At 48.9% G+C, this 23,852-nt stretch overlaps 1 protein-coding gene across 3 annotated transcripts in view; it reads right to left on the minus strand.

Moving 5' to 3' along the window:
• PCMT1 (protein-L-isoaspartate (D-aspartate) O-methyltransferase) overlaps positions 1 to 23,852 on the minus strand; it is a 64,588-nt gene that overhangs the window by 15,750 nt on the left and 24,986 nt on the right. For 2 of the 3 annotated variants that reach the window (XM_030198482.1, XM_030198483.1), the window contains exons 5-6: positions 7,227 to 7,347; positions 3,815 to 3,900 (exon numbers count right to left, since the gene is read on the minus strand). In XM_030198482.1, the coding sequence (XP_030054342.1) occupies positions 3,815 to 3,900; positions 7,227 to 7,347 (207 nt within the window). Of the gene's footprint in view, positions 1 to 3,773; positions 3,901 to 7,226; positions 7,348 to 23,852 lie in introns of all 3 variants that reach the window. The other variant, XM_030198484.1, reaches the window with a different exon arrangement.

Consider the following 23,852-nt stretch of genomic DNA (forward strand, 5'->3'; position numbering starts at 1 on the left):
GTCCATAAGCTGAAGCATAATTGAGTTATGTAAAAAAGACGATTTAAAACACAAAGGCAAGTCTACATCTGAATGGGTGAGGAGAAATAAAATTAAAGTTTAGTACTGGCCTAATCAAAGTCCTAAGCTGAATCCAACAGAGATGATATGGGCAGGACCTGAAATGAGCAGTTCAGGCATGAACACTTATATGTCTGAAATAAAGTAGTTCTGCAAAGAATAGTGGGCTAAGATTCCTCAACAGCAATGTGAAAGACTGATATCTAGTTATATGAAGTGTTTGCAATTATTGTTATTAAACGTAGTGCAGTTAAGTTTAGGGTGCCTGTTACTTTTTCACTTGAGTTATATGGGTGTTAAAATAACCTTGTTCTTTAAATAAAGCAATTATAAACTGTTGTTTAATCAGGTTCCCCTTGTTTTACTACGTTTTGTTTAAAGATCAGAAACCATTCAGTGTGACAGATGCAATCATAGGGGAAATCAGGAGAGGGGTAAATACTTTCACATTACTGTAGGCCCATTTAATACCCCACCCAAACTTAGATGGGGCAATGTCTCCAAATGGCAATTAAAACACAAAGCAAAGCCACAAACATATATTGCCAATCCTTATTGCAAACAAAGTCACTCTGAAACCAACGTCACTCTGACCCCCCCCCCCCCCCAGTTAATCATAAACTAGATGGAGAAAAAAGCCTCAAACTTAAGTGGCAGCACTCAACAGCTTTTAGTTTTACAACTGCCTTCAATATCTCCGGCTGGTATTGAATATCCAATCTGAGCACTGACATTGGGGGCTAAATATCGGGGGGGGGGGGAGGGATGTTTGTAGCACAGTAGTAGTACTACATTCTCCTCTACTTTCAGGGTCCACCCAACTGTAGTTATAGTCTTAATTTAATTCTGTGGTTTCTCTCCTGCTGCAGCTAGTCCATGACACATCTCCAGCAAGAAAGCAGAGTTGCTTACCTATAACAGGGGTTCTTCATAGACAGCAAGGAAAAGTAGCCATGACGTCCTCTGATGTTCTACATCTACGCGGATGAGCAGCTAGCTACTCACACCCACTGAACCTGACTTACCCATAGCCCTGAATAAACTGATTACCTAATATCAATTCAAGAATGGGCTAAAACACAACAAACTTTGCCTGAACCCAAGTAAAACCGAACTTCTCTGGGTCCCTAACACAAGTGGATACATACCAGACATCAAAATCTCTTTTGGGAAGTACGAAATCCCCCTCAAATCACAAATCAGAAACCTTGGAATACAGTTACTCAACACTTACTGATTCCCCAAATCCAAGCAACCTTCAAAAGCTGCTTCTACTATTTGCGACAGCTACGCTGCCTCTCTCCTTACATCGAGAAGGTAAATCTTATCCCAGTTGTGCATGCCATGATAACATCAAGACTGGATTACTGTAATACACTCTACAACAGTCTGAAACAAAGGGCCTGAACCAGCTCCAATTGATTCAGAATGCTGCAGCAAGACTAATAGAAGGTTGCAAGCGACGTGACCACATCTCACAATTTTTGCAAAAACTTCATTGGCTATCAGTACAATACAGGGCTAGATTTAAAACTATATCTGATCTTCAAGGCCCTTAAAGGAAATGGCCCTGAGTACTTGATGAATAGGATGATCCTCAACACACCTCCAAGGACACTAAGGTCCTCCCAAGGGGTATCCCTAACCACACCTTCTCCAAAATACATTAAACGATGTGATACCCGCAAGCGAGCCTTCTGTGGAGAAGCCTCCACACTCTGGAATGCACTCCCTGAAAGGCTCCACTTAACACAAGACTATCTGTACTTCAGGAAGCAGGTGAAAGCTTGGCTTTTCAACCAGGCCTTCAATGGAAGAAGTAACTAATTTGTTAGTCTCACTACACACACAGGGAGTGACACGTGCTGCACATACTGCAGCAGAACATGTTTATCCACTCCTACCCTAGCTGAGATAATATTTAACCATCTCTCTGATCTCATGAGCACCTTTCTTTAGTCACCTTACTTTCTACCACCTCTTACTCTCTTATCTATATGTTTAATCTTTGCTTATACCCTACACTGTCAATTAAAATGTTCTATTACATATTGTGTTGACTTTGTAAGTAGTATACTATGCCATACTTTGTATTGTTCTTTGAATATTTTTACTGCTGTAATCGTCTATTGTTCATGTTTCATTTATTGTTACTGAACACCACCTTGAGTGAATTCCTTCAAAACGTCGGTAAATAAATCCAGGTCCATCTAGCCCAGTATCCTGCTTCCAATATTGGCCAATCCAGGTCAGGGGCGTAGCCAGACCTTGGTGGGAGGGGGGCCATAGCCCAAAGTGTGTGTGTGTGTGGGGGGGGGGGGGGTCACATTTTAGCCGCCCCCCCGCTACCGACCCCTCCGCTGCCACCAGGTACCTTTGCTGATGGAGGTCGTCAACCCCCCACCAGCTGAAGCGTTTATCTGTCCCACGCTGCTAGTCTCATACTTGCTTCCTCTCCTGTTTTCAGCGCGCCGTGCACTGCATGCTCGTTTTAATGAAACTGAGCATGCACAAGCTGTGGAAGCTGTTCTTGACTCACTCTGAGAGCTGGAAGCAGTAACCAGTGGAGACAGAGTAGGCCGAGTTAAGCCACGGCCCAATGAGAGGGGAACTGATATTATCATGCATTGCCTGTCCTGAGAGAGAAACAGCTCCCAAGGAGTCAGACAGTAAGGAAGTTTGTGCTGCCTCATGGGGAGCAATAAATGGGCCTGAGGGGGCTAAGAGTGAAGCACTTGTATTTTGTCTTGAAAAAGTGTAACCATTAAGAACCAAGGGCAAAACAAAACTGAAAGTAAAAGGCGTGGCATCAACAGTAGAAACACTGTGAAGCTGACTGAAGAAAAGTGAGGGAGGAGAGCTGTGACCTTCCATGCCAGCAGAAAAAGTATACTGAGCACTGATGGGCAGTCTTCCCAGAGGCGGGAATCCCCATGCAGGCACACTAGCAAAGACACTTATTAGCTGGAGGAGAGCTCCCGGGCACAAGGCAATGTCATAGGACATCTGCCCCTTGTGTAGGGAGAATGTTAGTAGCAATAGTGTAGACACTGCATGTGAAACTATCAGTTTTGGCCCTAGCGCTTAAGTTAAAAAACAGGAACCTTTTAGTATGGCCAACGTGCAGCCAGTTTGAATTTCTTTTTATAATCCCTGTCATACTCTTAAGTCATTGCACTAATCAAAGTTGTTGAGGGCCCAACTCTCTTCAGGACTCTACAGGCATGAACCCAAACTATGACCATCTAGGTATTCCCATGCAGTGACCAACTTCAGGTTGTGAATGCTGCCTTCAAACCATCTGCAGCCCCAGCCAACAAGAGAACCACAAATCCTGACCACAGAATTATAACTGGTGACTATCTGCATGATATTACATGCATCTCAGCCACCAGAACAGACTCAAAGTTATTCTGCTTCTTTATCCTTCCTTCACTTTCATGGTCCTGCTGTTTACAGAAAAAGAATCTTGGTTAAGTTTTAGTCAGAAATACTGGACTTCATCCGTTTACATTCTCTCCTTGGTGGTGTCATTCAAGATGGGAGGCTTTCACTACAATAAGCTTGTAAGTAACAGCCCTCCTGCACACAAACTCCGTAATATACCAGAGATAATGATCCTAATATTTATACTCAAATCACCTGTGCCAGGAGTCGTAACTAATCTATTACCTTCCATTTCATTTTCACCTTCAGACTGAAACATTACTTACAAATGAAAGTGAATGTGCGCACACACACACGAAATGCTTACTGCTTGGGGCACGATGGGTGCTGCAGCACCTACATGAATGGCATCATATGGAGCTTCTTGTGGATATCCCAGTCTTCCATCTCCCACTGCAAGAAACAGCAATTCTTTAAACACTGTCATAAGGCTTGAGAAGGTAGAGAAGCCAAAGTTAGGGTTAGGGTTAGGGTTTGGCCCCCCCCCCCCCCACAAACACTATTATTTTTAAACCAAGGAATTCAAAGCACACTGCTTCTGAAATACTAAGCATTTTCTATCCAGAATTCACATTAATGGCTTCAGGAAACTATGCTATCCTCCCACTACTCAACAACATGTGACCTGCTTTCAAGCAGATAACTTAATTAGACATAGCCTTTTGTTTGAGTTTGGAGAATTTACATATTTTTAGAGGTGTATTTGCAGACACCATCAACAGTATATGTGTGTAACAATGTTATCCTGGGGGAAAAGTTTCTGAACTTGAGGACTAGACTTAACTTCACTCAATTACTACTTCCTGTAAACTATCCATGAAAAAGAAATCCCTGTGTACTTAATTTAGGCTTTGCACTAAATATTAAATATGTTGCTAAATTACCTATTACTGTATTAGCCTTGGATATAGAAGGTTAAACAACTGACATAGATATTGCAGGAGAAAGACACTGTAGTATAAAACAAAATACATAAAGCCTAATGAAGAACACAGATGATGAAATAAAAAAAGTTCACTACATTTTAATCACCAGCCATACCCATCCAGAATGATTATTTGGTGCCTATGGTGGAAAGCTATGCATTGATCAGAACAATTACGAGTACCTTAGGTTTCAAACTAACCTACGAATAACATAATCAACTCTGAATTAAGATTGAATTTATAATCTCATTTATTATGCTTTTATATCACAGATCATTAATACCTCTGTGTGTTTAACAAAAGCATATTCATTAACACATAAACAACACATAGAGAGCCAAATTTTCAAAGCACTTGGACACACAAAGTTCCATAGGTTACTATGGAACTTTGTAAGTCTAAGGGGGTCTTTTATGAAGCGGCGGTAAACCCAATGCAGACTTATTGCTCGCTAATCCGGAACTAGCGCTGGACTACCATAGCAGCCCAGCATAGTTCCTACCCCTAGCGCATGCCACTTCCGGCAGTAATCAGGCAGTGCATTGTGCTTGCTGGTTACTGCTAGGTTAGCATGGGAGCCCTTACCGCCACAATGGGTGTAGGTAAGTGCTCCCCCAGAAATGGCCGCATGGCAATTGGTTCACTTGCCAAAAGGCCATTACTTTAAAAAAAAAAAAAAAAAAAAAGCCTTTTATCCGCTGCGGTAAAAGAGGGCCTCAGCGTGTGTCAAAAACCTTTTACTGCAGTTTGGTAAAAGGACTCCTTAATGCTTTGAAAATGAGCCCCAAAGGAACATTAAAACACTGGCACAAAATAAAAATGCAATCACACATCTATTTAAACCTAATGCAACTAAAACTCACTGTAGCTATAATTCTACAGTTATTCAAAAGCTTGTTCAAAAAATGACCTGTACGCATTCTAAAGCAATGTTCAAATAGATGGACCACAAAAATTATCCTGTCATCAGAGCAACAACTAAAAAGCTCCATAGGGTTGGTGTGTAACTAACAATTGAAAGACATTTCCAAAACCAGCTAAGTCCATATTAGTTGCATTGGACAGAGGTTTTGGAAATAAGCTCTTCAATTATTCTCACGATGAGCAGTATGTGCCCCACTCATCACTGCCTTGGATAAATTTATTCAAAAAGGTGTTAAATAAAGCCTAACAAAAAATTTAACAGGCAAACAATAAAGGGAAAAAAAAAACTGATAAAGGTGTGACCAACATGCTTTCTAACCAAATGCTACAGGAGCAGCTGCATTCCACACACACGAACCATAATGGTTGGTCTTAGCTGGTAAACTTAAATAGATGTTAAGGTAGCTGAGTATGGTGAAACCGATAGCTGGATGACAGTTCAAGCAGGCATAAATTCTGTATCCAACGTCAAACGGAACCAGCAAAGCACAGAAAAGAACCAAATATGCATTAAAGTGGTAGGACCCCCTATTTAGAATAGCTAACCAGTCATATTTGTCTTCATGCACTGTACACAACCAGTGAAGATTTTAAAAAGCACGAGAACCTTTAATACCCAGCATGCATGTACAAAGAGTAGGCTTAGCTTGCTCAACAGTGATCTGAAAGTCTGACAAATTATAGGAAGTGCTTCCTTGGAATTATTGCTGCTAAAAGTGGTGCAACCAGTTAAGTTTAGGGGGGCAGTTACTTTTTCGTAGGAGTGATATAGGTTTTGGACCATTTTTGTTTCTTAAATGAAGCAGTAATTAAAAACTTGTTTACTCAGGTTCCCTTTGTCTAATATTACATTTTGTTTAAAAATTCAGTATGACATATGTAATAACAGGGAAAAACAGGAGGCCAACACTCACATCACTATATATGGCTTTACAAACCTGCAGAGAGTATATTACTATTGAATGAGTCCTGGAGTTTAGGGACCTAGCTTAGTATTTTTGCATAGATTCAACCAAAAAGTAGGCCTTGTCCACCATGACCTGTGCTGACCAACTCATCGGCCCCTGACAGTTTCCGATACAAAATCTGCTGAATCTCAAAGGAAATAGCTAAGTGTCAAATTCTACTTTTCCCATGAAGTTTAAATGAGAAAATTTTGTTTTGGTCGAGGAGTTTTTGCAGAGTTTGTGCTATCATGGTCCATAAAATGCTAATAAGATTTAAGAAAAAGTGATAGCAAGTTGGACTAGGAATGACAACACACCCTCAGAATGAACACCCAAATTATTCACAGTCTGAGAAAAAAAAACATGAAAAGATGCAAAATATAAGGCAACAAGTCTTTGAAAGTAATGCAAGGCTGCAGTAAATTGCTTGGCTTCCCAGAAATATTGGTCACAAGCACATAGTCATCTAAACTGAGGGCTATGTGCCAAAGAAAGCTTATAGATCTAAAAAACAAAAACAACCCCCCCCCCCCCCCCCCACACACATATCTAAAAACAATTCAGGAGAAATTCAAGCAGTATCCCCAGAGAACGAGAAACTTTCTCTTGCATGCAGTTCAGTGAAAGCATCATGAGATCTGTGCCTAAATTTTTGTTACATTTGTACCCTGCGCTTTCCCACTCATGGCAGGCTCAATGCGGCTTACATTTTGTATACTGGTACTTATTTGTACCTGGGGCAATGGAGGGTTAAGTGACTTGCCCAGAGTAACAAGGAGCTGCCTGTGCCTGAAGTGGGAATCAAACTCAGTTCCTCAGGACCAAAGTCCACCACCCTAACCACTAGACCACTCCTCTACAATTATAAGAAACCTACTTATATAAGACGCATAAACAGCCCACTTGGTCATTTGAGGCTCACCTAAAAGTTGGACTCTTCCTGAAGATATAAAGGTAGGATCATCCTTCCCAACATTATGTATGGAGTCATCCACTAGCTCTTTGATATGATCGATGCCTACAACTTTTCCTTTGGGGCCAACCTGGAAGAAGAAAAAAAAAAAAAAAGTTGTTAGCCCATTTATCCTAGATGCAGTAGGTTTCTTTCCTAACTCTTCTAAAACACTCTGGATTAGTTTCCCAGGAGATGAAATTTTATTAACATTCTGCAAAGCATCTTATAATGTAGTCCAGAGTGCTACTGTGTAGGTAATCAGTATTTGCTTTGTTTTGCATCTATTTTCACAAATGGACTATGACATACTGTGGCAGAATCAAAGGGGCATTTTAAATTTATGGCAGCATCTTCTATTCTACATAAACTCCAAAGTGGTTTTTACTGAATAGAACCACTTTGGAGTTTATGTACAAAGCATTTTCTCCATAGGTACACAATGGGAATCTCACTCATAACTCTTTCAGCCACTGCAGTTGCTGAACATGCCTCCTGCACATTACTCTCTGTATTATTAAGTACTTTATTCTGTTTATAGTTTGACTAATGAGACATTATATAATTCAGTAAGTTTATATTGAATTTATATTTGTTTTGTATCTCTCAAAGATTTGGCATTTTTTTAAATTTGTGTATTAATGCAATTAAATTTTACAAAGACAAACATCTTCATCTTTGAAAGGAAAATTGCTTAGATATAAACAAAATCAATACATTAAAAAAAGTTACAATTAGTAGTAAAGAAACTTCTGTAAGTTATATCCAAGCTCATTAGTTCACAAACAGGAGATCCAAAATCAATATCCAAGGGAAAATGGGTAAAGAAAAAAAGGAACAAAGACAAACAAGTTAACCTTTCTACAACACATCTAACCAGCAGACTCATTGGAAATAGGGCCCAAGATACCCTGCAAGTTAAGAAAGCTCAGTGCATTTTGCTAGCGAAAAAGGTGCCGGTACTCAAATGCTAGGCCACCCATCAGGGGTGGGGTGATCACTGAGGGACCCACCCCACAATAGCCAGGCCCCCTGCAACCAGTCACAGAATCTATGACAAGGCAGAATTGGTGTGTAAAGACTGAGCACTTTCATTAAAACTTGGGGACCATGGGTCAATTTTAGTAGACAATGGACAAGGTGCCGCTACTCAGTACCCCCAAGTACCCCCTCAAAAAAAGCACTGAGAAAGCTGCACAACTGAAGTGGTTCAAAGAAAAAGTGAATGATACATACCTGTAGCAGGTGTTCTCCGAGGAGAGCAGGCTGATTGTTTTCACGACTGGGTGACGTCCGCGGCAGCCCCCACCAACCGGAAAAGCTTCGCGGGACGGTCGGCACGCAGGGCACGCCCACCGCGCATGCGCGGCCGTCTTCCCGCCCATGCGCGACCGCTCCCGCCAGTTGAATGACTAGCAAAAATGAAGAAAACGCAACTCCAAAGGGGAGGAGGGAGGGTAGGTGAGAACAATCAGCCTGCTGTCCTCGGAGAACACCTGCTACAGGTATGTATCATTCACTTTCTCCGAGGACAAGCAGGCTGCTTGTTCTCACGACTGGGGTATCCCTAGCTCTCAGGCTCACTCAAACAAGAACCCAGGTCAATGGAACCTCGCAACGGCGAGGGTATAACAGAAATTGACCTACGAAGAACAACTAACTGAGAGTGCAGCCTGACCAGAATAAATTCGGGTCCTGGAGGGTGGAGTTGGATTTACACCCCAAACAGATTCTGCAGCACCGACTGCCCGAACCGACTGTCGCGTCGGGTATCCTGCTAAAGGCAGTAATGTGATGTGAATGTGTGGACAGATGACCACGTCGCAGCCTTGCAAATCTCTTCAATAGTGGCTGACTTCAAGTGGGCCACTGACGCTGCCATGGCTCTAACACTATGAGCCGTGACATGACCCTCAAGAGTCAGCCCAGCCTGGGCGTAAGTGAAGGAAATGCAATCTGCTAGCCAATTAGAGATGGTGCGTTTCCCGACAGCGACCCCTAGCCTGTTAGGGTCGAAAGAAATAAACAATTGGGCGGACTGTCTGTGGGGCTGTGTCCGCTCCAAGTAGAAGGCCAATGCTCTCTTGCAGTCCAATGTGTGCAACTGACGTTCAGCAGGGCGGGTATGCGGCCTGGGGAAGAATGTTGGCAAGACAATTGACTGGTTAAGATGGAACTCCGACACCACCTTCGGCAGGAACTTTGGGTGGGTGCGGAGCACTACTCTGTTGTGATGAAATTTGGTATATGGAGCATGAGCTACTAGGGCTTGAAGCTCACTGACCCTACGGGCTGAAGTAACTGCCACCAAGAAAATGACTTTCCAGGTCAAATACTTCAGATGGCAGGTATTCAGTGGCTCAAAAGGAGGTTTCATCAGCTGGGTGAGGACGACGTTGAGATCCCATGACACTTTGGGAGGCTTGATAGGGGGCTTTGACAAAAGCAAGCCTCTCATGAATCGAACGACTAAAGGCTCTGCAGAGATGGCTTTACCTTCCACACGATAATGGTAAGCACTAATCGCACTAAGGTGATTCCTTACTGAGTTGGTCTTGAGGCCAGACTCCGATAAGTGCAGAAGGTATTCAAGCAGGTTCTGTGCAGGGCAAGAACGAGGTTCTACGGCCTTGCTCTCACACCAAACGACAAACCTCCTCCACTTGAAAAAGTAACTCTTTTTAGTGGAATCCTTCCTAGAGGCAAGCAAGACACGGGAGACACCCTCAGACAGACCCAACGCAGCGAAGTCTACGCCCTCAACATCCAGGCTGTGAGAGCCAGAGACTGAAGGTTGGGGTGCAGCAACGCTCCGTCGTTCTGCGAGATGAGAGTCGGAAAACACTCCAATCTCCACGGTTCTTCTGAGGACAATTCCAGAAGAAGAGGGAACCAGATCTGACGGGGCCAAAAGGGCGCGATCAGAATCATGGTGCCGTGTTCTTGCTTGAGCTTCAGTAAGGTCTTCCCCACCAAAGGTATGGGAGGATAGGCATACAGGAGGCCGGTCCCCCAATGGAGGAGAAAGGCATCCGACGCCAGTCTGCCGTGCGCCCGAAGTCTGGAACAGAACAGAGGCAGCTTGTGGTTGGTCTGAGAGGCGAAAAGGTCCACCGAGGGGGTGCCCCACTCTCGGAAGATCTTGCGTACCACTCTGGAATGGAGCGACCACTCGTGCGGTTGCATGACTCTGCTCAGTCTGTCGGCCAGACTGTTGTTTACACCTGCCAGGTACGTGGCTTGAAGGAGCATGCCGAACTGGCAAGCCCAGCGCCACATGCCCATGGCTTCCTGACACAAGGGGCGAGATCCGGTGCCCCCCTGCTTGTTGGTGTAATACATTGCAACCTGATTGTCTGTCCGAATTTGGATAATTTGGCAGGACAGCCGATCTCTGAAAGCCTTCAGTGCGTTCCAGATCGCTCGGAGCTCCAGGAGGTTGATCTGCAGATCCTTTTCCTGGAGGGACCACAGACCCTGGGTGTGAAGCCCATCGACATGAGCTCCCCACCCCAGGCGAGATGCATCCGTCGTCAGCACTTTCGAGGGCTGCGGAATTTGGAATGGACGTCCCAGGGTCAAATTGGTCCGGATGGTCCACCAGAGCAGTGAAGTGCGGCAACTGGTGGAGAGGCGGATGACATCTTCTAGATTCCCGGTGGCCTGAAACCACTGGGAAGCTAGGGTCCATTGAGCAGATCTCATGTGAAGACGAGCCATGGGAGTCACATGAACTGTGGAGGCCATATGACCCAGTCGTCTCAACATCTGCCGAGCTGTGACCTGCTGAGACGCTCTGGTCTGGGAAGCCAGGGACAGGAGATTGTTGGCCCTCGCTTCGGGAAGGAAGGCCTGAGCCGTCTGGGTATTCAGCAGAGCTCCTATGAATTCCAGAGACTGAGTTGGCTGGAGATGGGACTTTGGGTAATTTATCACAAACCCCAGCAGCTCCAGGAGTTGAGTAGTGCACTTCATAGACCGGAGGGCTCCTGCCTCCGAGGTGTTCTTGACCAGCCAATCGTCGAGATATGGGAACACGTGCACTCCCAGCTTGCGAAGGTACGCCGCTACCACCACGAGGCACTTTGTAAACACTCGTGGGGCAGAGGCGAGCCCAAAGGGCAGCACACAATACTGAAAGTGCCGTGCGCCCAGGCGGAATCTGAGATACTGTCTGTGAGCTGGCAGTATCGGGATGTGAGTATATGCGTCCTTTAAATCCAGGGAACAAAGCCAATCGTTTTTCTGAATCATTGGCAGAAGGGTGCCCAAGGAAAGCATCCTGAACTTTTCTTTGACCAGGAATTTGTTCAGGCCTCTCAGGTCTAGGATGGGACGCATCCCCCCTGTAGCGAATGCTACATACCTGTAGAGGGTATTCTCCGAGGACAGCAGGCTGATTGTTCTCACTGATGGGTGACGTCCACGGCAGCCCCTCCAATCGGAAACTTCACTAGCAAAGTCCTTTGCTAGCCCTCGCGCGCCCGCGCGCACCGCGCATGCGCGGTCGTCTTCCCGCCCGAAACCGGCTCGAGCCGGCCAGTCCAGTATGTAGCAAGACAATACACTTCAAGGGAAGACACAACTCCAAAGGGGAGGCGGGCGGGTTTGTGAGAACAATCAGCCTGCTGTCCTCGGAGAATACCCTCTACAGGTATGTAGCATTCGCTTTCTCCGAGGACAAGCAGGCTGCTTGTTCTCACTGATGGGGTATCCCTAGCCCCCAGGCTCACTCAAAACAACAACATTGGTCAATTGGGCCTCGCAACGGCGAGGACATAACTGAGATTGACCTAAAAAATTTACCAACTAACTGAGAGTGTAGCCTGGAACAGAACAAACAGGGCCCTCGGGGGGTGGAGTTGGATCCTAAAGCCCAAACAGGTTCTGAAGAACTGACTGCCCGAACCGACTGTCACGTCGGGTATCCTGCTGCAGGCAGTAATGAGATGTGAATGTGTGGACAGATGACCACGTCGCAGCTTTGCAAATTTCCTCCATGGTGGCTGACTTCAAGTGGGCTACCGACGCTGCCATGGCTCTAACATTATGAGCCGTGACATGACCCTCAAGAGCCAGCCCAGCCTGGGCGTAAGTGAAGGAAATGCAATCTGCTAGCCAATTGGATATGGTGCGTTTCCCTACAGCCACTCCCCTCTTGTTGGGATCAAAAGAAACAAACAATTGGGCGGACTGTCTGTGGGGCTGTGTCCGCTCCAGATAGAAGGCCAATGCTCTCTTGCAGTCCAATGTGTGCAGCTGACGTTCAGCAGGGCAGGAATGAGGACGGGGAAAGAATGTTGGCAAGACAATTGACTGGTTCAGATGGAACTCCGACACAACCTTTGGCAGAAACTTAGGGTGAGTGCGGAGGACTACTCTGTTGTGATGAAATTTGGTGTAAGGGGCCTGGGCTACCAGGGCCTGAAGCTCACTGACTCTACGAGCCGAGGTAACTGCCACCAAGAAAATGACCTTCCAGGTCAAGTACTTCGGATGGCAGGAATTCAGTGGCTCGAAAGGAGGTTTCATCAGCTGGGTGAGAACGACATTGAGATCCCATGACACTGTAGGAGGCTTGACAGGGGGCTTTGACAAAAGCAAACCTCTCATGAAGCGAACAACTAAAGGCTGTCCTGAGATCGGCTTACCTTCCACTTGGTAATGGTATGCACTGATTGCACTAAGGTGAACCCTTACGGAGTTGGTCTTCAGACCAGACTCAGACAAGTGGAGAAGGTATTCAAGCAGGGTCTGTGTAGGACAAGAGCGAGGATCTAGGGCCTTGCTGTCACACCAGACGGCAAACCTCCTCCAATGAAAGAAGTAACTTCTCTTAGTGGAGTCTTTCCTGGAAGCAAGCAAGATGCGGGAGACACCCTCTGGCAGACCCAAAGAGGCAAAGTCTACGCCCTCAACATCCAGGCCGTGAGAGCCAGAGACTGGAGGTTGGGATGCAGAAGAGCCCCTTCGTCCTGCGTGATGAGGGTCGGAAAACACTCCAATCTCCACGGTTCTTCGGAGGATAACTCCAGAAGAAGAGGGAACCAGATCTGACGCGGCCAAAAGGGAGCAATCAGAATCATGGTGCCTCGGTCTTGCTTGAGTTTCAACAAAGTCTTCCCCACCAGAGGAATGGGAGGATAAGCATACAGCAGACCTTCCCCCCAATCCAGGAGGAAGGCATCCGACGCCAGTCTGCCGTGGGCCTGAAGCCTGGAACAGAACTGAGGGACCTTGTGGTTCACTTGAGATGCGAAGAGATCCACCAGGGGGGTGCCCCACGCCTGGAAGATCTGTCGCACCACACGGGAATTGAGCGACCACTCGTGAGGTTGCATAATCCTGCTCAACCTGTCGGCCAGACTGTTGTTTACGCCTGCCAGATATGTGGCTTGGAGCACCATGCCTTGACGGCGAGCCCAGAGCCACATGCTGACGGCTTCCTGACACAGGGGGCGAGATCCGGTGCCCCCCTGCTTGTTGACATAGTACATGGCAACCTGATTGTCTGTCTGAATTTGGATAATTTGGTGGGACAGCCGATCTCTGAAAGCCTTCAGAGCGTTCCAGATCGCTCGCAACTCCAGAAGATTGATCTGTAGATCGCTTTCTTGGAGGGACCACCTTCCTTGGGTGTGAAGCCCATCGACATGAGCTCCCCATCCCAGGAGAGACGCATCCGTGGTCAGCACTTTTTGAGGCTGAGGAATTTGGAAGGGACGTCCCAGAGTCAAATTGGAGCAAATCGTCCACCAATACAGGGATTCGAGAAAACTCGTGGACAGGTGGATCACGTCCTCTAGACCCCCGGCGGCCTGATACCACTGGGAGGCTAGGGTCCATTGAGCAGATCTCATGTGAAGGCGGGCCATGGGAGTCACATGAACTGTGGAAGCCATGTGGCCCAGCAATCTCAACATCTGCCGAGCTGTGATCTGCTGGGACGCTCGCACCCGCGAGACGAGGGACAACAAGTTGTTGGCCCTCGCCTCTGGGAGATAGGCGCGAGCCGTCCGAGAATCCAGCAGGGCTCCGATGAATTCGAGTTTCTGCACTGGGAGAAGATGGGACTTTGGGTAATTTATCACAAACCCCAGTAGCTCCAGGAGGCGAATAGTCATCTGCAAGGACTGCAGGGCTCCTGCCTCGGATGTGTTCTTCACCAGCCAATCGTCGAGATATGGGAACACGTGCACCCCCAGCCTGCGAAGCGCCGCTGCTACCACAGCTAGGCACTTTGTGAACACCCTGGGCGCAGAGGCGAGCCCAAAGGGTAGCACACAGTACTGGAAGTGGCGTGCGCCCAGCTGAAATCGCAGATACTGTCTGTGAGCTGGCAGTATCGGGATGTGTGTGTAGGCATCCTTCAAGTCCAGAGAGCATAGCCAATCGTTTTGCTGAATCATGGGGAGAAGGGTGCCCAGGGAAAGCATCCTGAACTTTTCTTTTACGAGATATTTGTTCAGGGCCCTTAGGTCTAGGATGGGACGCATCCCCCCTGTTTTCTTTTCCACAAGGAAGTACCTGGAATAGAATCCCAGCCCTTCTTGCCCGGATGGCACGGGCTCGACCGCATTGGCGCTGAGAAGGGCGGAGAGTTCCTCTGCAAGTACCTGCTTGTGCTGGAAGCTGTAGGACTGAGCTCCCGGTGGACAATTTGGAGGTTGTGAGGCCAAATTGAGGGTGTATCCTTGCCGGACTATTTGGAGAACCCACTGATCGGAGGTTATGAGAGGCCACCTTTGGTGAAAAGCTTTCAACCTCCCTCCGACAGGCAGGTCGCCCGGCACTGACACTTGGATGTCGGCTATGCTCTGCTGGAGCCAGTCAAAAGCTCGCCCCTTGCTTTTGCTGGGGAGCCGCGGGGCCTTGCTGATTCGCACGCTGCTGACGAGAGCGAGCGCGCTGGGGCTTAGCCTGGGCCGCAGGCTGTCGGGAAGGAGGATTGTACCTACGCTTGCCAGAAGTATAGGGAACAGTCTTCCTTCCCCCGAAAAATCGTCTACCTGTAGAGGTAGAAGCTGAAGGCTGCCGGCGGGCGAACTTGTCGAATGCGGTGTCCCGCTGGTGGAGAGACTCTACCACCTGCTCGACTTTTTCGCCAAAAATGTTATCCGCACGGCAAGGCGAGTCCGCAATCCGCTGCTGGATTCTATTCTCCAGGTCGGCGGCACGCAGCCATGAGAGCCTGCGCATCACCACACCTTGAGCAGCGGCCCTGGACGCAACATCAAAAGTGTCATAAACTCCTCTGGCCAGGAATTTTCTGCACGCCTTCAGCTGCCTGACCACCTCCTGAAAAGGCTTGGCTTGCTCAGGGGGAAGAGCATCAACCAAGCCCGCCAACTGCCGCACATTATTCCGCATGTGTATGCTCGTGTAGAGCTGGTAAGACTGGATCTTGGACACGAGCATAGAGGAATGGTAGGCCTTCCTCCCAAAGGAGTCTAAGGTTCTAGCGTCCTTGCCCGGGGGCGCCGAAGCATGTTCCCTAGAACTCTTAGCCTTCTTTAGGGCCAAATCCACAACTCCAGAGTCATGAGGCAACTGAGTGCGCATCAGCTCTGGGTCCCCATGGATCCGGTACTGGGACTCGATCTTCTTGGGAATGTGGGGATTAGTTAATGGCTTGGTCCAGTTCGCAAGCAATGTCTTCTTCAGGACATGGTGCAAGGGAACAGTGGACGCTTCCTTAGGTGGAGAAGGATAGTCCAGGAGCTCAAACATTTCAGCCCTGGGCTCGTCCTCCACAACCACCGGGAAGGGGATGGCCGTAGACATCTCCCGGACAAAGGAGGCAAAAGACAGGCTCTCGGGAGGAGAAAGCTGTCTCTCAGGAGAGGGAGTGGGATCAGACGGAAGACCCTCAGACTCCTCGTCAGAGAAATATCTGGGATCTTCCTCTTCCTCCCACGAGGCCTCACCCTCGGTGTCAGACACAAGTTCACGGACCTGTGTCTGCAACCTCGCCCTGCTCGACTCCGTGGAACCCCGTCCACGATGGGGGCGTCGAGAGGTAGACTCCCTCGCCCGCATCGGCGAAGCTCCCTCCGCCGACGTAGTCGGGGAGCCTTCCTGGGAGGTGGCCGCGGTCGGGGACCTCAACCTGGGCGATGGGCCAGCCGGCGCCACGCTCGACGGTACCGGTGGCGCAAGCACCGCCGGTACCGGAGGGGTAGGGCGCAACAGCTCTCCCAGAATCTCTGGGAGAACGGCCCGGAGGCTCTCGTTTAGAGCGGCTGCAGAGAAAGGCTGAGAGGTCGATGCAGGCGTCGACGTCAGTACCTGTTCCGGGCGTGGAGGCTGTTCCGGGCTGTCCAGAGCGGAGCGCATCGACACCTCCTGAACAGAGGGTGAGCGGTCCTCTCGGTGCCGATGCCTGCTGGGTGCCGAATCCCTCGGCGACCCAGAGCTCTCGGTGCCGACACGGGGAGGAGACCGGTGTCGATGCTTCTTCGATTTCTTCCGAAGCATGTCACCGGAGCTCCCCGGCACCGACGAGGAGGACGTCGAATCCATCCGTCGCTTCCTCGGGGCCGAGACTGAAGAAGGTCGATCTCGGGGGGGCTGTACCGCAGGAGCCCTCAGGGTAGGCGGAGACCCACCCGAGGGCTCACCGCCACCAGCAGGGGAATGGACAGCCCTCACCTGCACTCCACCCGATGCACCACCGTCCGACGACATCAGCAGACGAGGTCCTGATACCACCGACGTCGATGCAGCTATCCGATGTCTCGGCGCCGATGCAGAGGCCCGATGCCTCGATGCACTCGATGCAGGGGCGGCCGAGGAAGAAGGTCTGGACGCTGACGACGTCGATGCACTCGAAGATCCCGGTGCCGATGCCGACGAAGAGCCCGAGAACAACACGTTCCACTGGGCTAGTCTCGCTACCTGAGTCCGCCTTTGAAGCAGGGAACACAGACTGCAGTTCTGAGGGCGGTGCTCGGCCCCCAGACACTGAAGACACGACGAGTGTCGATCAGTGAGCGAGATAACCCGGGCGCACTGGGTGCACTTCTTGAAGCCGCTGGAAGGCTTCGATGTCATGGGCGGAAAAATCACGCCGGCGAAATCAAAAGCCGAAATGGCGAAATTTGAAGCACCAAATTTAGAGGGAGAAAAAATCTCGACCGAGGCCGAAAAGAGGCCTACCCCGACGACGAAAGAAAACTTACCGGGGCAAAAAAGCTGGAAGTACGGGGAGGATTTACACGAAACCCGGCGGGGGGTTTCCGGAGCACTTCCCGACTAGGACAAAGCTTTCCCGAAGGAAAAAAACACGTTCAAAACAAATTGGACGCGCGAGGTCGACTTTCCGGGGCTCGACACGGCGAAAACACGACCGTACCGAGTGCGGACAAAAGAAGACTGGCCGGCTCGAGCCGGTTTCGGGCGGGAAGACGGCCGCGCATGCGCGGTGCGCGCGGGCGCGCGAGGGCTAGCAAAGGACTTTGCTAGTGAAGTTTCCGATTGGAGGGGCTGCCGTGGACGTCACCCATCAGTGAGAACAAGCAGCCTGCTTGTCCTCGGAGAATTTCTTTTCCACAAGGAAGTACCTGGAATAGAATCCCTGCCTTTCCTGCCCGGGTGGTACGGTCTCGACCGCATTGGCGCTGAGAAGGGCGGAGAGTTCCTCTGCAAGTACCTGCTTGTGATGGGAGCTGAAGGATTGAGCTCCCGGAGGACAATTTGGTGGCAGGGAGGCCAAATTCAGGGCGTATCCGCACCGCACTATTTGGAGAACCCACTGGTCGGAGGTTATGAGAGGCCACCTTTGGTGAAAAAATTTTAACCTCCCCCCGACCGGCAGATCGTCCGGTACGGACACTTTGAGGGCGGCTATGTTCCCGTGGATCCAGTCAAAAGCCCGTCCCCGGCTTTTGCTGTGGAGGCGCAGGGGGCTGCTTAGGCGCACGCTGTTGACGAGAACGAGCGCGCTGGGTCTGTCCCTGTGCCTGACGAGGCCTTCGGGCCGGCTGGTTGTACCTACGCTTTGCAAAAGAATAGGGTGCAGCCTGCCGGGCCCGGGAAAAACGTCCACCTGCTGAGGTGGATGCTGAAGGCGCCCGGTGGGAGAGCTTGTCGAGGGCGGTTTCCCGCTGATGCAGTTGGTCCACCAGCTGCTCGACCTTCTCACCAAAAATGTTATCCCCCCGGCAAGGGACGTCAGCCAGTCTCTGCTGGGTGCGGTTGTCCAGGTCAGAGGCACGCAGCCATGAGAGCCTGCGCATCACTATACCTTGGGCCGCAGCACGAGACGCCACGTCACAGGTGTCATAGATACCCCTGGACAGGAACTTTCTGCACGCCTTCAGCTGCCTGACCACCTCCTGATAAGGCCTGGACTGCTCCGGCGGGAGCTTATCGACCAGGTCCGCCAGCTGCTTCACATTGTTCCGCATGTGGATGCTCATATAGAGCTGGTATGACTGGATGCGGGTCACGAGCATGGAGGATTGGTAGGCCTTCCTCCCAAACGAGTCCAGAGTGCGAGACTCCCGCCCCGGGGGCGCCGAGGCGGTATCCCTCGAACTCCGTGCCCTCTTGAGAGCAGAATCCACGACCGCCGAGTCATGGGGCAATTGTGGCCGCATTAACTCTGGGTCAGAGTGGATCCTGTACTGGGACTCTGCTTTCTTGGGAATGGTGGGATTAGTTAACGGTCGCATCCAGTTCCGAAGCAGTGTCTCCTTGAGGACATTGTGCAGCGGTACCGTGGAGGACTCTCTAGGTGGTGATGGATAGTCGAGGACCTCGAGCATCTCGGCCCTCGGCTCTTCACAGAGACCACGGGGAAGGGAATGCTGATAGACATATCCCGCACAAAGGAGGCAAAGGAGAGACTCTCAGGAGGTGAGAGCTTCCTCTCCGGTGAAGGCGTGGGGTCCGAGGGAAGGCCCGTAGACTCCTCTGAGGAGAAATATCTAGGGTCCTCCTCTTCCCCCCACGAGGCCTCATCCTCGGTATCGGACATAAGCTCATGTAGCTGAGTCCTGAACCGGGCCCGGCTCGACATCGAGGCACCGAGGCCTCGGTGTCGTCGAGCGGTGGACTCCCGCGCCGGCGGGGACGAAGCTCCCTCCATCGACGTCGACGGGGACTCCACCTGCGTGGCGGTCGAGACCGGCGCCGCAAGCGGCGGCGGTGTCGACGGCCCCGGCGCCGGGCTAGAGCTCGCCGGCGCCACAGTCATCGGCGCCGGGGGTGCCGGCACAGCCTGGCGCATCAGCCCTTCCAGGATCCCTGGAAGGATGGCTCTGAGGCACTCGTCCAGGCCCGCTGCCAGGAAAGGCGGTGGGGCCGGTAGGGGTGTCGGTGCCAGAATCTGGTGGGGGCCAGGAGACGGCACCGAAGTGCCGGGACCCTGTCGCGTCGGTACCTCCACAACCGACGGGGACCTCTCCTCTCGACGTGGACGCTTCGGCGTCGCCTCCGCTCCGATGTCCGGATGCATCGAGGGCGACCGGTGACGACGCTTCTTATTCTTCTTGCGATGCACATCACCGGCGCCGGGAGGTATGGAGGAGGAGGAGGACAATCCCCCTCGGTCACGAGGAACCGGGTCAGACAGGGTTCGGTCCCGTGGGCCACGGGCTGAGGGAGTGACCGGGGCCGACTGCCCACGCGGCCTCTCACCTCTACCCTCACCGGAGGACCGGCGGGCCGACGGGACCTGTTCTCCTGGGGTCGATGCCATCGGTGCCGATGTCTCGGGCATCAATACCGGTACCGAAGGACCGGGCGTCGATACCGATGCCGTCGAGGTCGACGTCGAGGGGCCGGCGCAAGTTCCAAAAAGACGGTCCCGCAGAACTTGCCTCGCAACCTGAGTCCGTTTCCGGAGACCGAGACACAGGGGACACGACTTGAGATTGTGCTCCGGCCCGAGGCACTGGAGGCACCAAGCGTGGGTGTCGGTCTGCGAGATTGGCCGGCCGCACCGACCACACTTTTTAAATCCACTCGGGACCTTCGAGGACATCGACGGAAAAATCGCGTCGGCGAAGTTAAAGTCGTCGATGGTGGCGGAAATCACACCTCGAAAAAGGAAAAACCACCGTGCGGCCACTAGGCCGCAACGCGGCGTCCCCGCTAGAAACGAGGGAAAAAGGGAGCGCGTGCTCCACACGTTCAGTTTGTTTTTTTTTTTAAGAAAGAAAAAACCGGAGGACGCGGTGTAGAAAAACTAAATAGAAAAAACGATCCGCGTAAACGCGATCGGCTTTCCGGCGGCTGAAACAGAGAGAGCGGCAAAGGCACGACTCTCTCCAGACGCGGAAAAAAAGGAACTAGCGGGAGCGGTCGCGCACGGGCGGGAAGACGGCCGCGCATGCGCGGTGGGCGTGCCCTGCGTGCCGACCGTCCCGCGAAGCTTTTCCGGTTGGTGGGGGCTGCCGCGGACGTCACCCAGTCATGAGAACAAGCAGCCTGCTTGTCCTCGGAGAATATACTTTTTATCCTTAAAGAGAAGCATATTTATAGGACAATGTAAGCTAGAATCTGTCTCCCAAAGATATCATTTCTTGTCTCATGCCCGATAATTTTCTCCTTTCTTGAGTCCATTTTGAAACATCTGGAAAGATCTATATCTTCCCACCTAAAAAGGTGGGTTGAAATTTCTGAAGATACAGTCTCAACAAATCATCCTTATCTTGAAAAACGACAGAGACTAATGTAGTTCTTGTTTTAATTTCTTCTGTTCTATCAATGGTGTTATATCCAAAAATGACTTGCTTCCTCCCCCCCTCCCCCAGATTTTACCGGGACAGTCAATATGTGGTATAGCTTCTGCACCAGTGGCAAAAACTACTTAAAAATTTCCTTTAAAAATATGTGGAATATCTCTAGGTGAAATAAGTCTAGAAAAAAAGAAAATTAAAGTACTGTTAAATTTAAATTCCTTGGAGTTCTCCACATTTTCCATCATCATCCAACAAACTGAGCCTGGTTATCCTGAATCTGTTACTTCAAAGTCCAACTGAGTTTGTTTAGATATGATCGAATCTACTTGAATCACTTGCACAGCATTAGATTTGGCATTATTCATCATCATTTTAGAAAGTTGATTAGAAATGGATTTTTTTATGAGCAATTATTGCTATAGAGGCTAAGTACTTTTTGTATAGATCACTGAGGTCTTCTCCTTTTCCTTATAGGAGGACTTCAATTTATTCATGATTTACAGATTAGGCTTTTTTCTGTGCAACACTGATTTTTCCATTCTGTACCCTGTAAGTTTTTTTTGCATTACACCAGGTTAAATGTGCTATTTTGTTGAGTTTAAAAATCACAGTATGAAATTAGCTTTGCTAAGTCCTTCCACAGCTTGTTTACAAACTATAAAATGTAAAATCATAGGTTATGACCTGTCTTGTAGAATTCTCTACCAAAACAAGTAAAAATGATCTTTTCTTATTGACTGTTTAGACAGTAATTGAAAACTAAGCTTTTTCTAAAATACATGTTAGTTTCTGAGAATTAGTGGGATATGTATCTAGTCCTGAATGAGGAAGGAAAGGATGTGATGGATGTGGCCAATTACAGGCACATATCAAATTTGGGATTGATGGCTATGCTGGTTGAGAGGGCAGTTTTTCGTCAACTAGTTGTGTGGATAGGGTGGGGGCGGTGAGTCCTTGCCAGTCAGGTTTCCAGGAGGGCTACGGGACAGAGATGCTGTTAGCCTTATTAATAAATGATGTATGAGAAACTAATTCCATAGTCTCTTCCTTAGACCTAAAAAAAAGGGGGGGGGGGGGTGAAATAAACATAAGGAGATCAAATAAGGTAACATACATAGGAAAGGCTTAACCCAATTAAACCCACAAATATATTTCATTGCTTAGTCAGCTGTTTCTCTCAATCCACCAGAAAGTTTCTTCATATCCAAATAAGTTCTCAACCGTTCTGGTACAAAAAAAATATACTTAATACCCAAATACCAAACTAGACATTTGAATGGATATGCCAGTAGAAACGATGCACCAAGAGCCCTCATCTCTTCTCCGACAGACAAGAATAACTTTCTCCTATCTTGTGTAACCTTTGCTACATCTGGGTATATCCAAATTCTATGACCACAGAAGGGAACTTGAGAATCCTTAAAATACAATCACAGCATTAAGGTCTTGTTCAAATACGAATGAGACATTCAGTGTCCCTCGATTAGAGACATCACTCACAGAATCCTCTAATAATGCAGATAAATCTTTAAATTCCAGTCTCAATATCTTGTGTCTGAGCTAAATCACCAGGACCCATGGGCTCATCCCCGACTTGAGAAGATAGGAAGACAGTAAATCTTATTAACAGGGACAAACACTGTAAGAGGGAGCTTCAAGATTTCAATAAGATATTTCTTGAAAAAAAAAAAAAATCTATGGGGGTTATACCCATAGCCCTGGGAAAGTTCAATTCACGAAAATTTAAACATCTATTATAGTTCTCAATTTGCTCTATTTTTCAATGAATCAAAGTCTTATCTTTCACCAAAACTTCCATTGTAGATTTCAAATTGTTAACCTCAGATTGTGTGTGAAAATTGCAAAGCAGATTCCTGTTTAACACTTTCCAAAGATAGAGTCAAATTATCCACTTTACTCATAAGAAGGGGGATATCTTGGGCAGATTTGGTTACCGCTTGAGTCAAATCCTGAATTGCCTTCCAGATGGATTCCAGCGTAGCCACCATGGGAGCTCCAGACTCCTGGTTCACATTCTCTGCAAATTTAGGCACAGCACCGCCAACCCAGGTCCTACCATCAGCGTCTACCACTTCAGCAGGATTTCCTGCCACTCTCCTGAAAATTGCAGGACATGGTGGTGGATTCAGCTCCAGGGTTGTTTCTGACCCCAAGAGAGTCAACACTTTTCCATCTGCATTCTGAGAAGGGTTCGCTACCCCAATTTCCTGTGGGTGAATCGTCACTTACCAGTCAAGCGTGTATTGAACTTGGGAAGAGGTTCTAGCCAGCGACAGTTGGCTATTAACCATCGCTTTTCGCTTTGTATGAGGCATTCTGGAGAAAAAGAAGAAAATACCAAGAAAAGGTGCCAGAGAACGCTGAATCCCTGTAAGCTCTCGAAACTCAAGCTGCTATCTTGCCAACCCCCTCCCATCCTGTTTATATCTTTCTGTAGATGCGGTCTCCAGAATTGCACGCAGTACTCTAAATGGGGCCTTACCAGAGACTTATATAAGGACATTATCACCTCTTTTTTCCTGCTAGTCATCCCTCTCCTTATGCACCCAAGCATCCTTCTGACTTTGACCGTCACCTTTTCTACCAGTTTGGCCACCTTAAGGTCATCATACGATCAACCCCCAAGTCCTGCTCTTCTTTTGTACACAGAAGCACTTCACCCCCTATATTGTACCATGCCCTTGGATTCTTGTACCACCAAGTGCACGACCCTGCATTTCTTAGCATTAAATCTTAGTTGCTAATTATTGGACCATTCTTCAAGCTTCGCTAGATCCTTCTTCATGCCATCCACACCCTCCAGGATGTCCACCCTATTACAGAGTTTGGTATCATCCGCAGAGACATAACTGAACATACCCTCAAAAGAATGAACTTTTATACCGAG

Source organism: Microcaecilia unicolor, chromosome 3 (genome assembly GCF_901765095.1).
Source record: "Microcaecilia unicolor chromosome 3, aMicUni1.1, whole genome shotgun sequence".
NCBI lineage: Eukaryota > Metazoa > Chordata > Amphibia > Gymnophiona > Siphonopidae > Microcaecilia > Microcaecilia unicolor.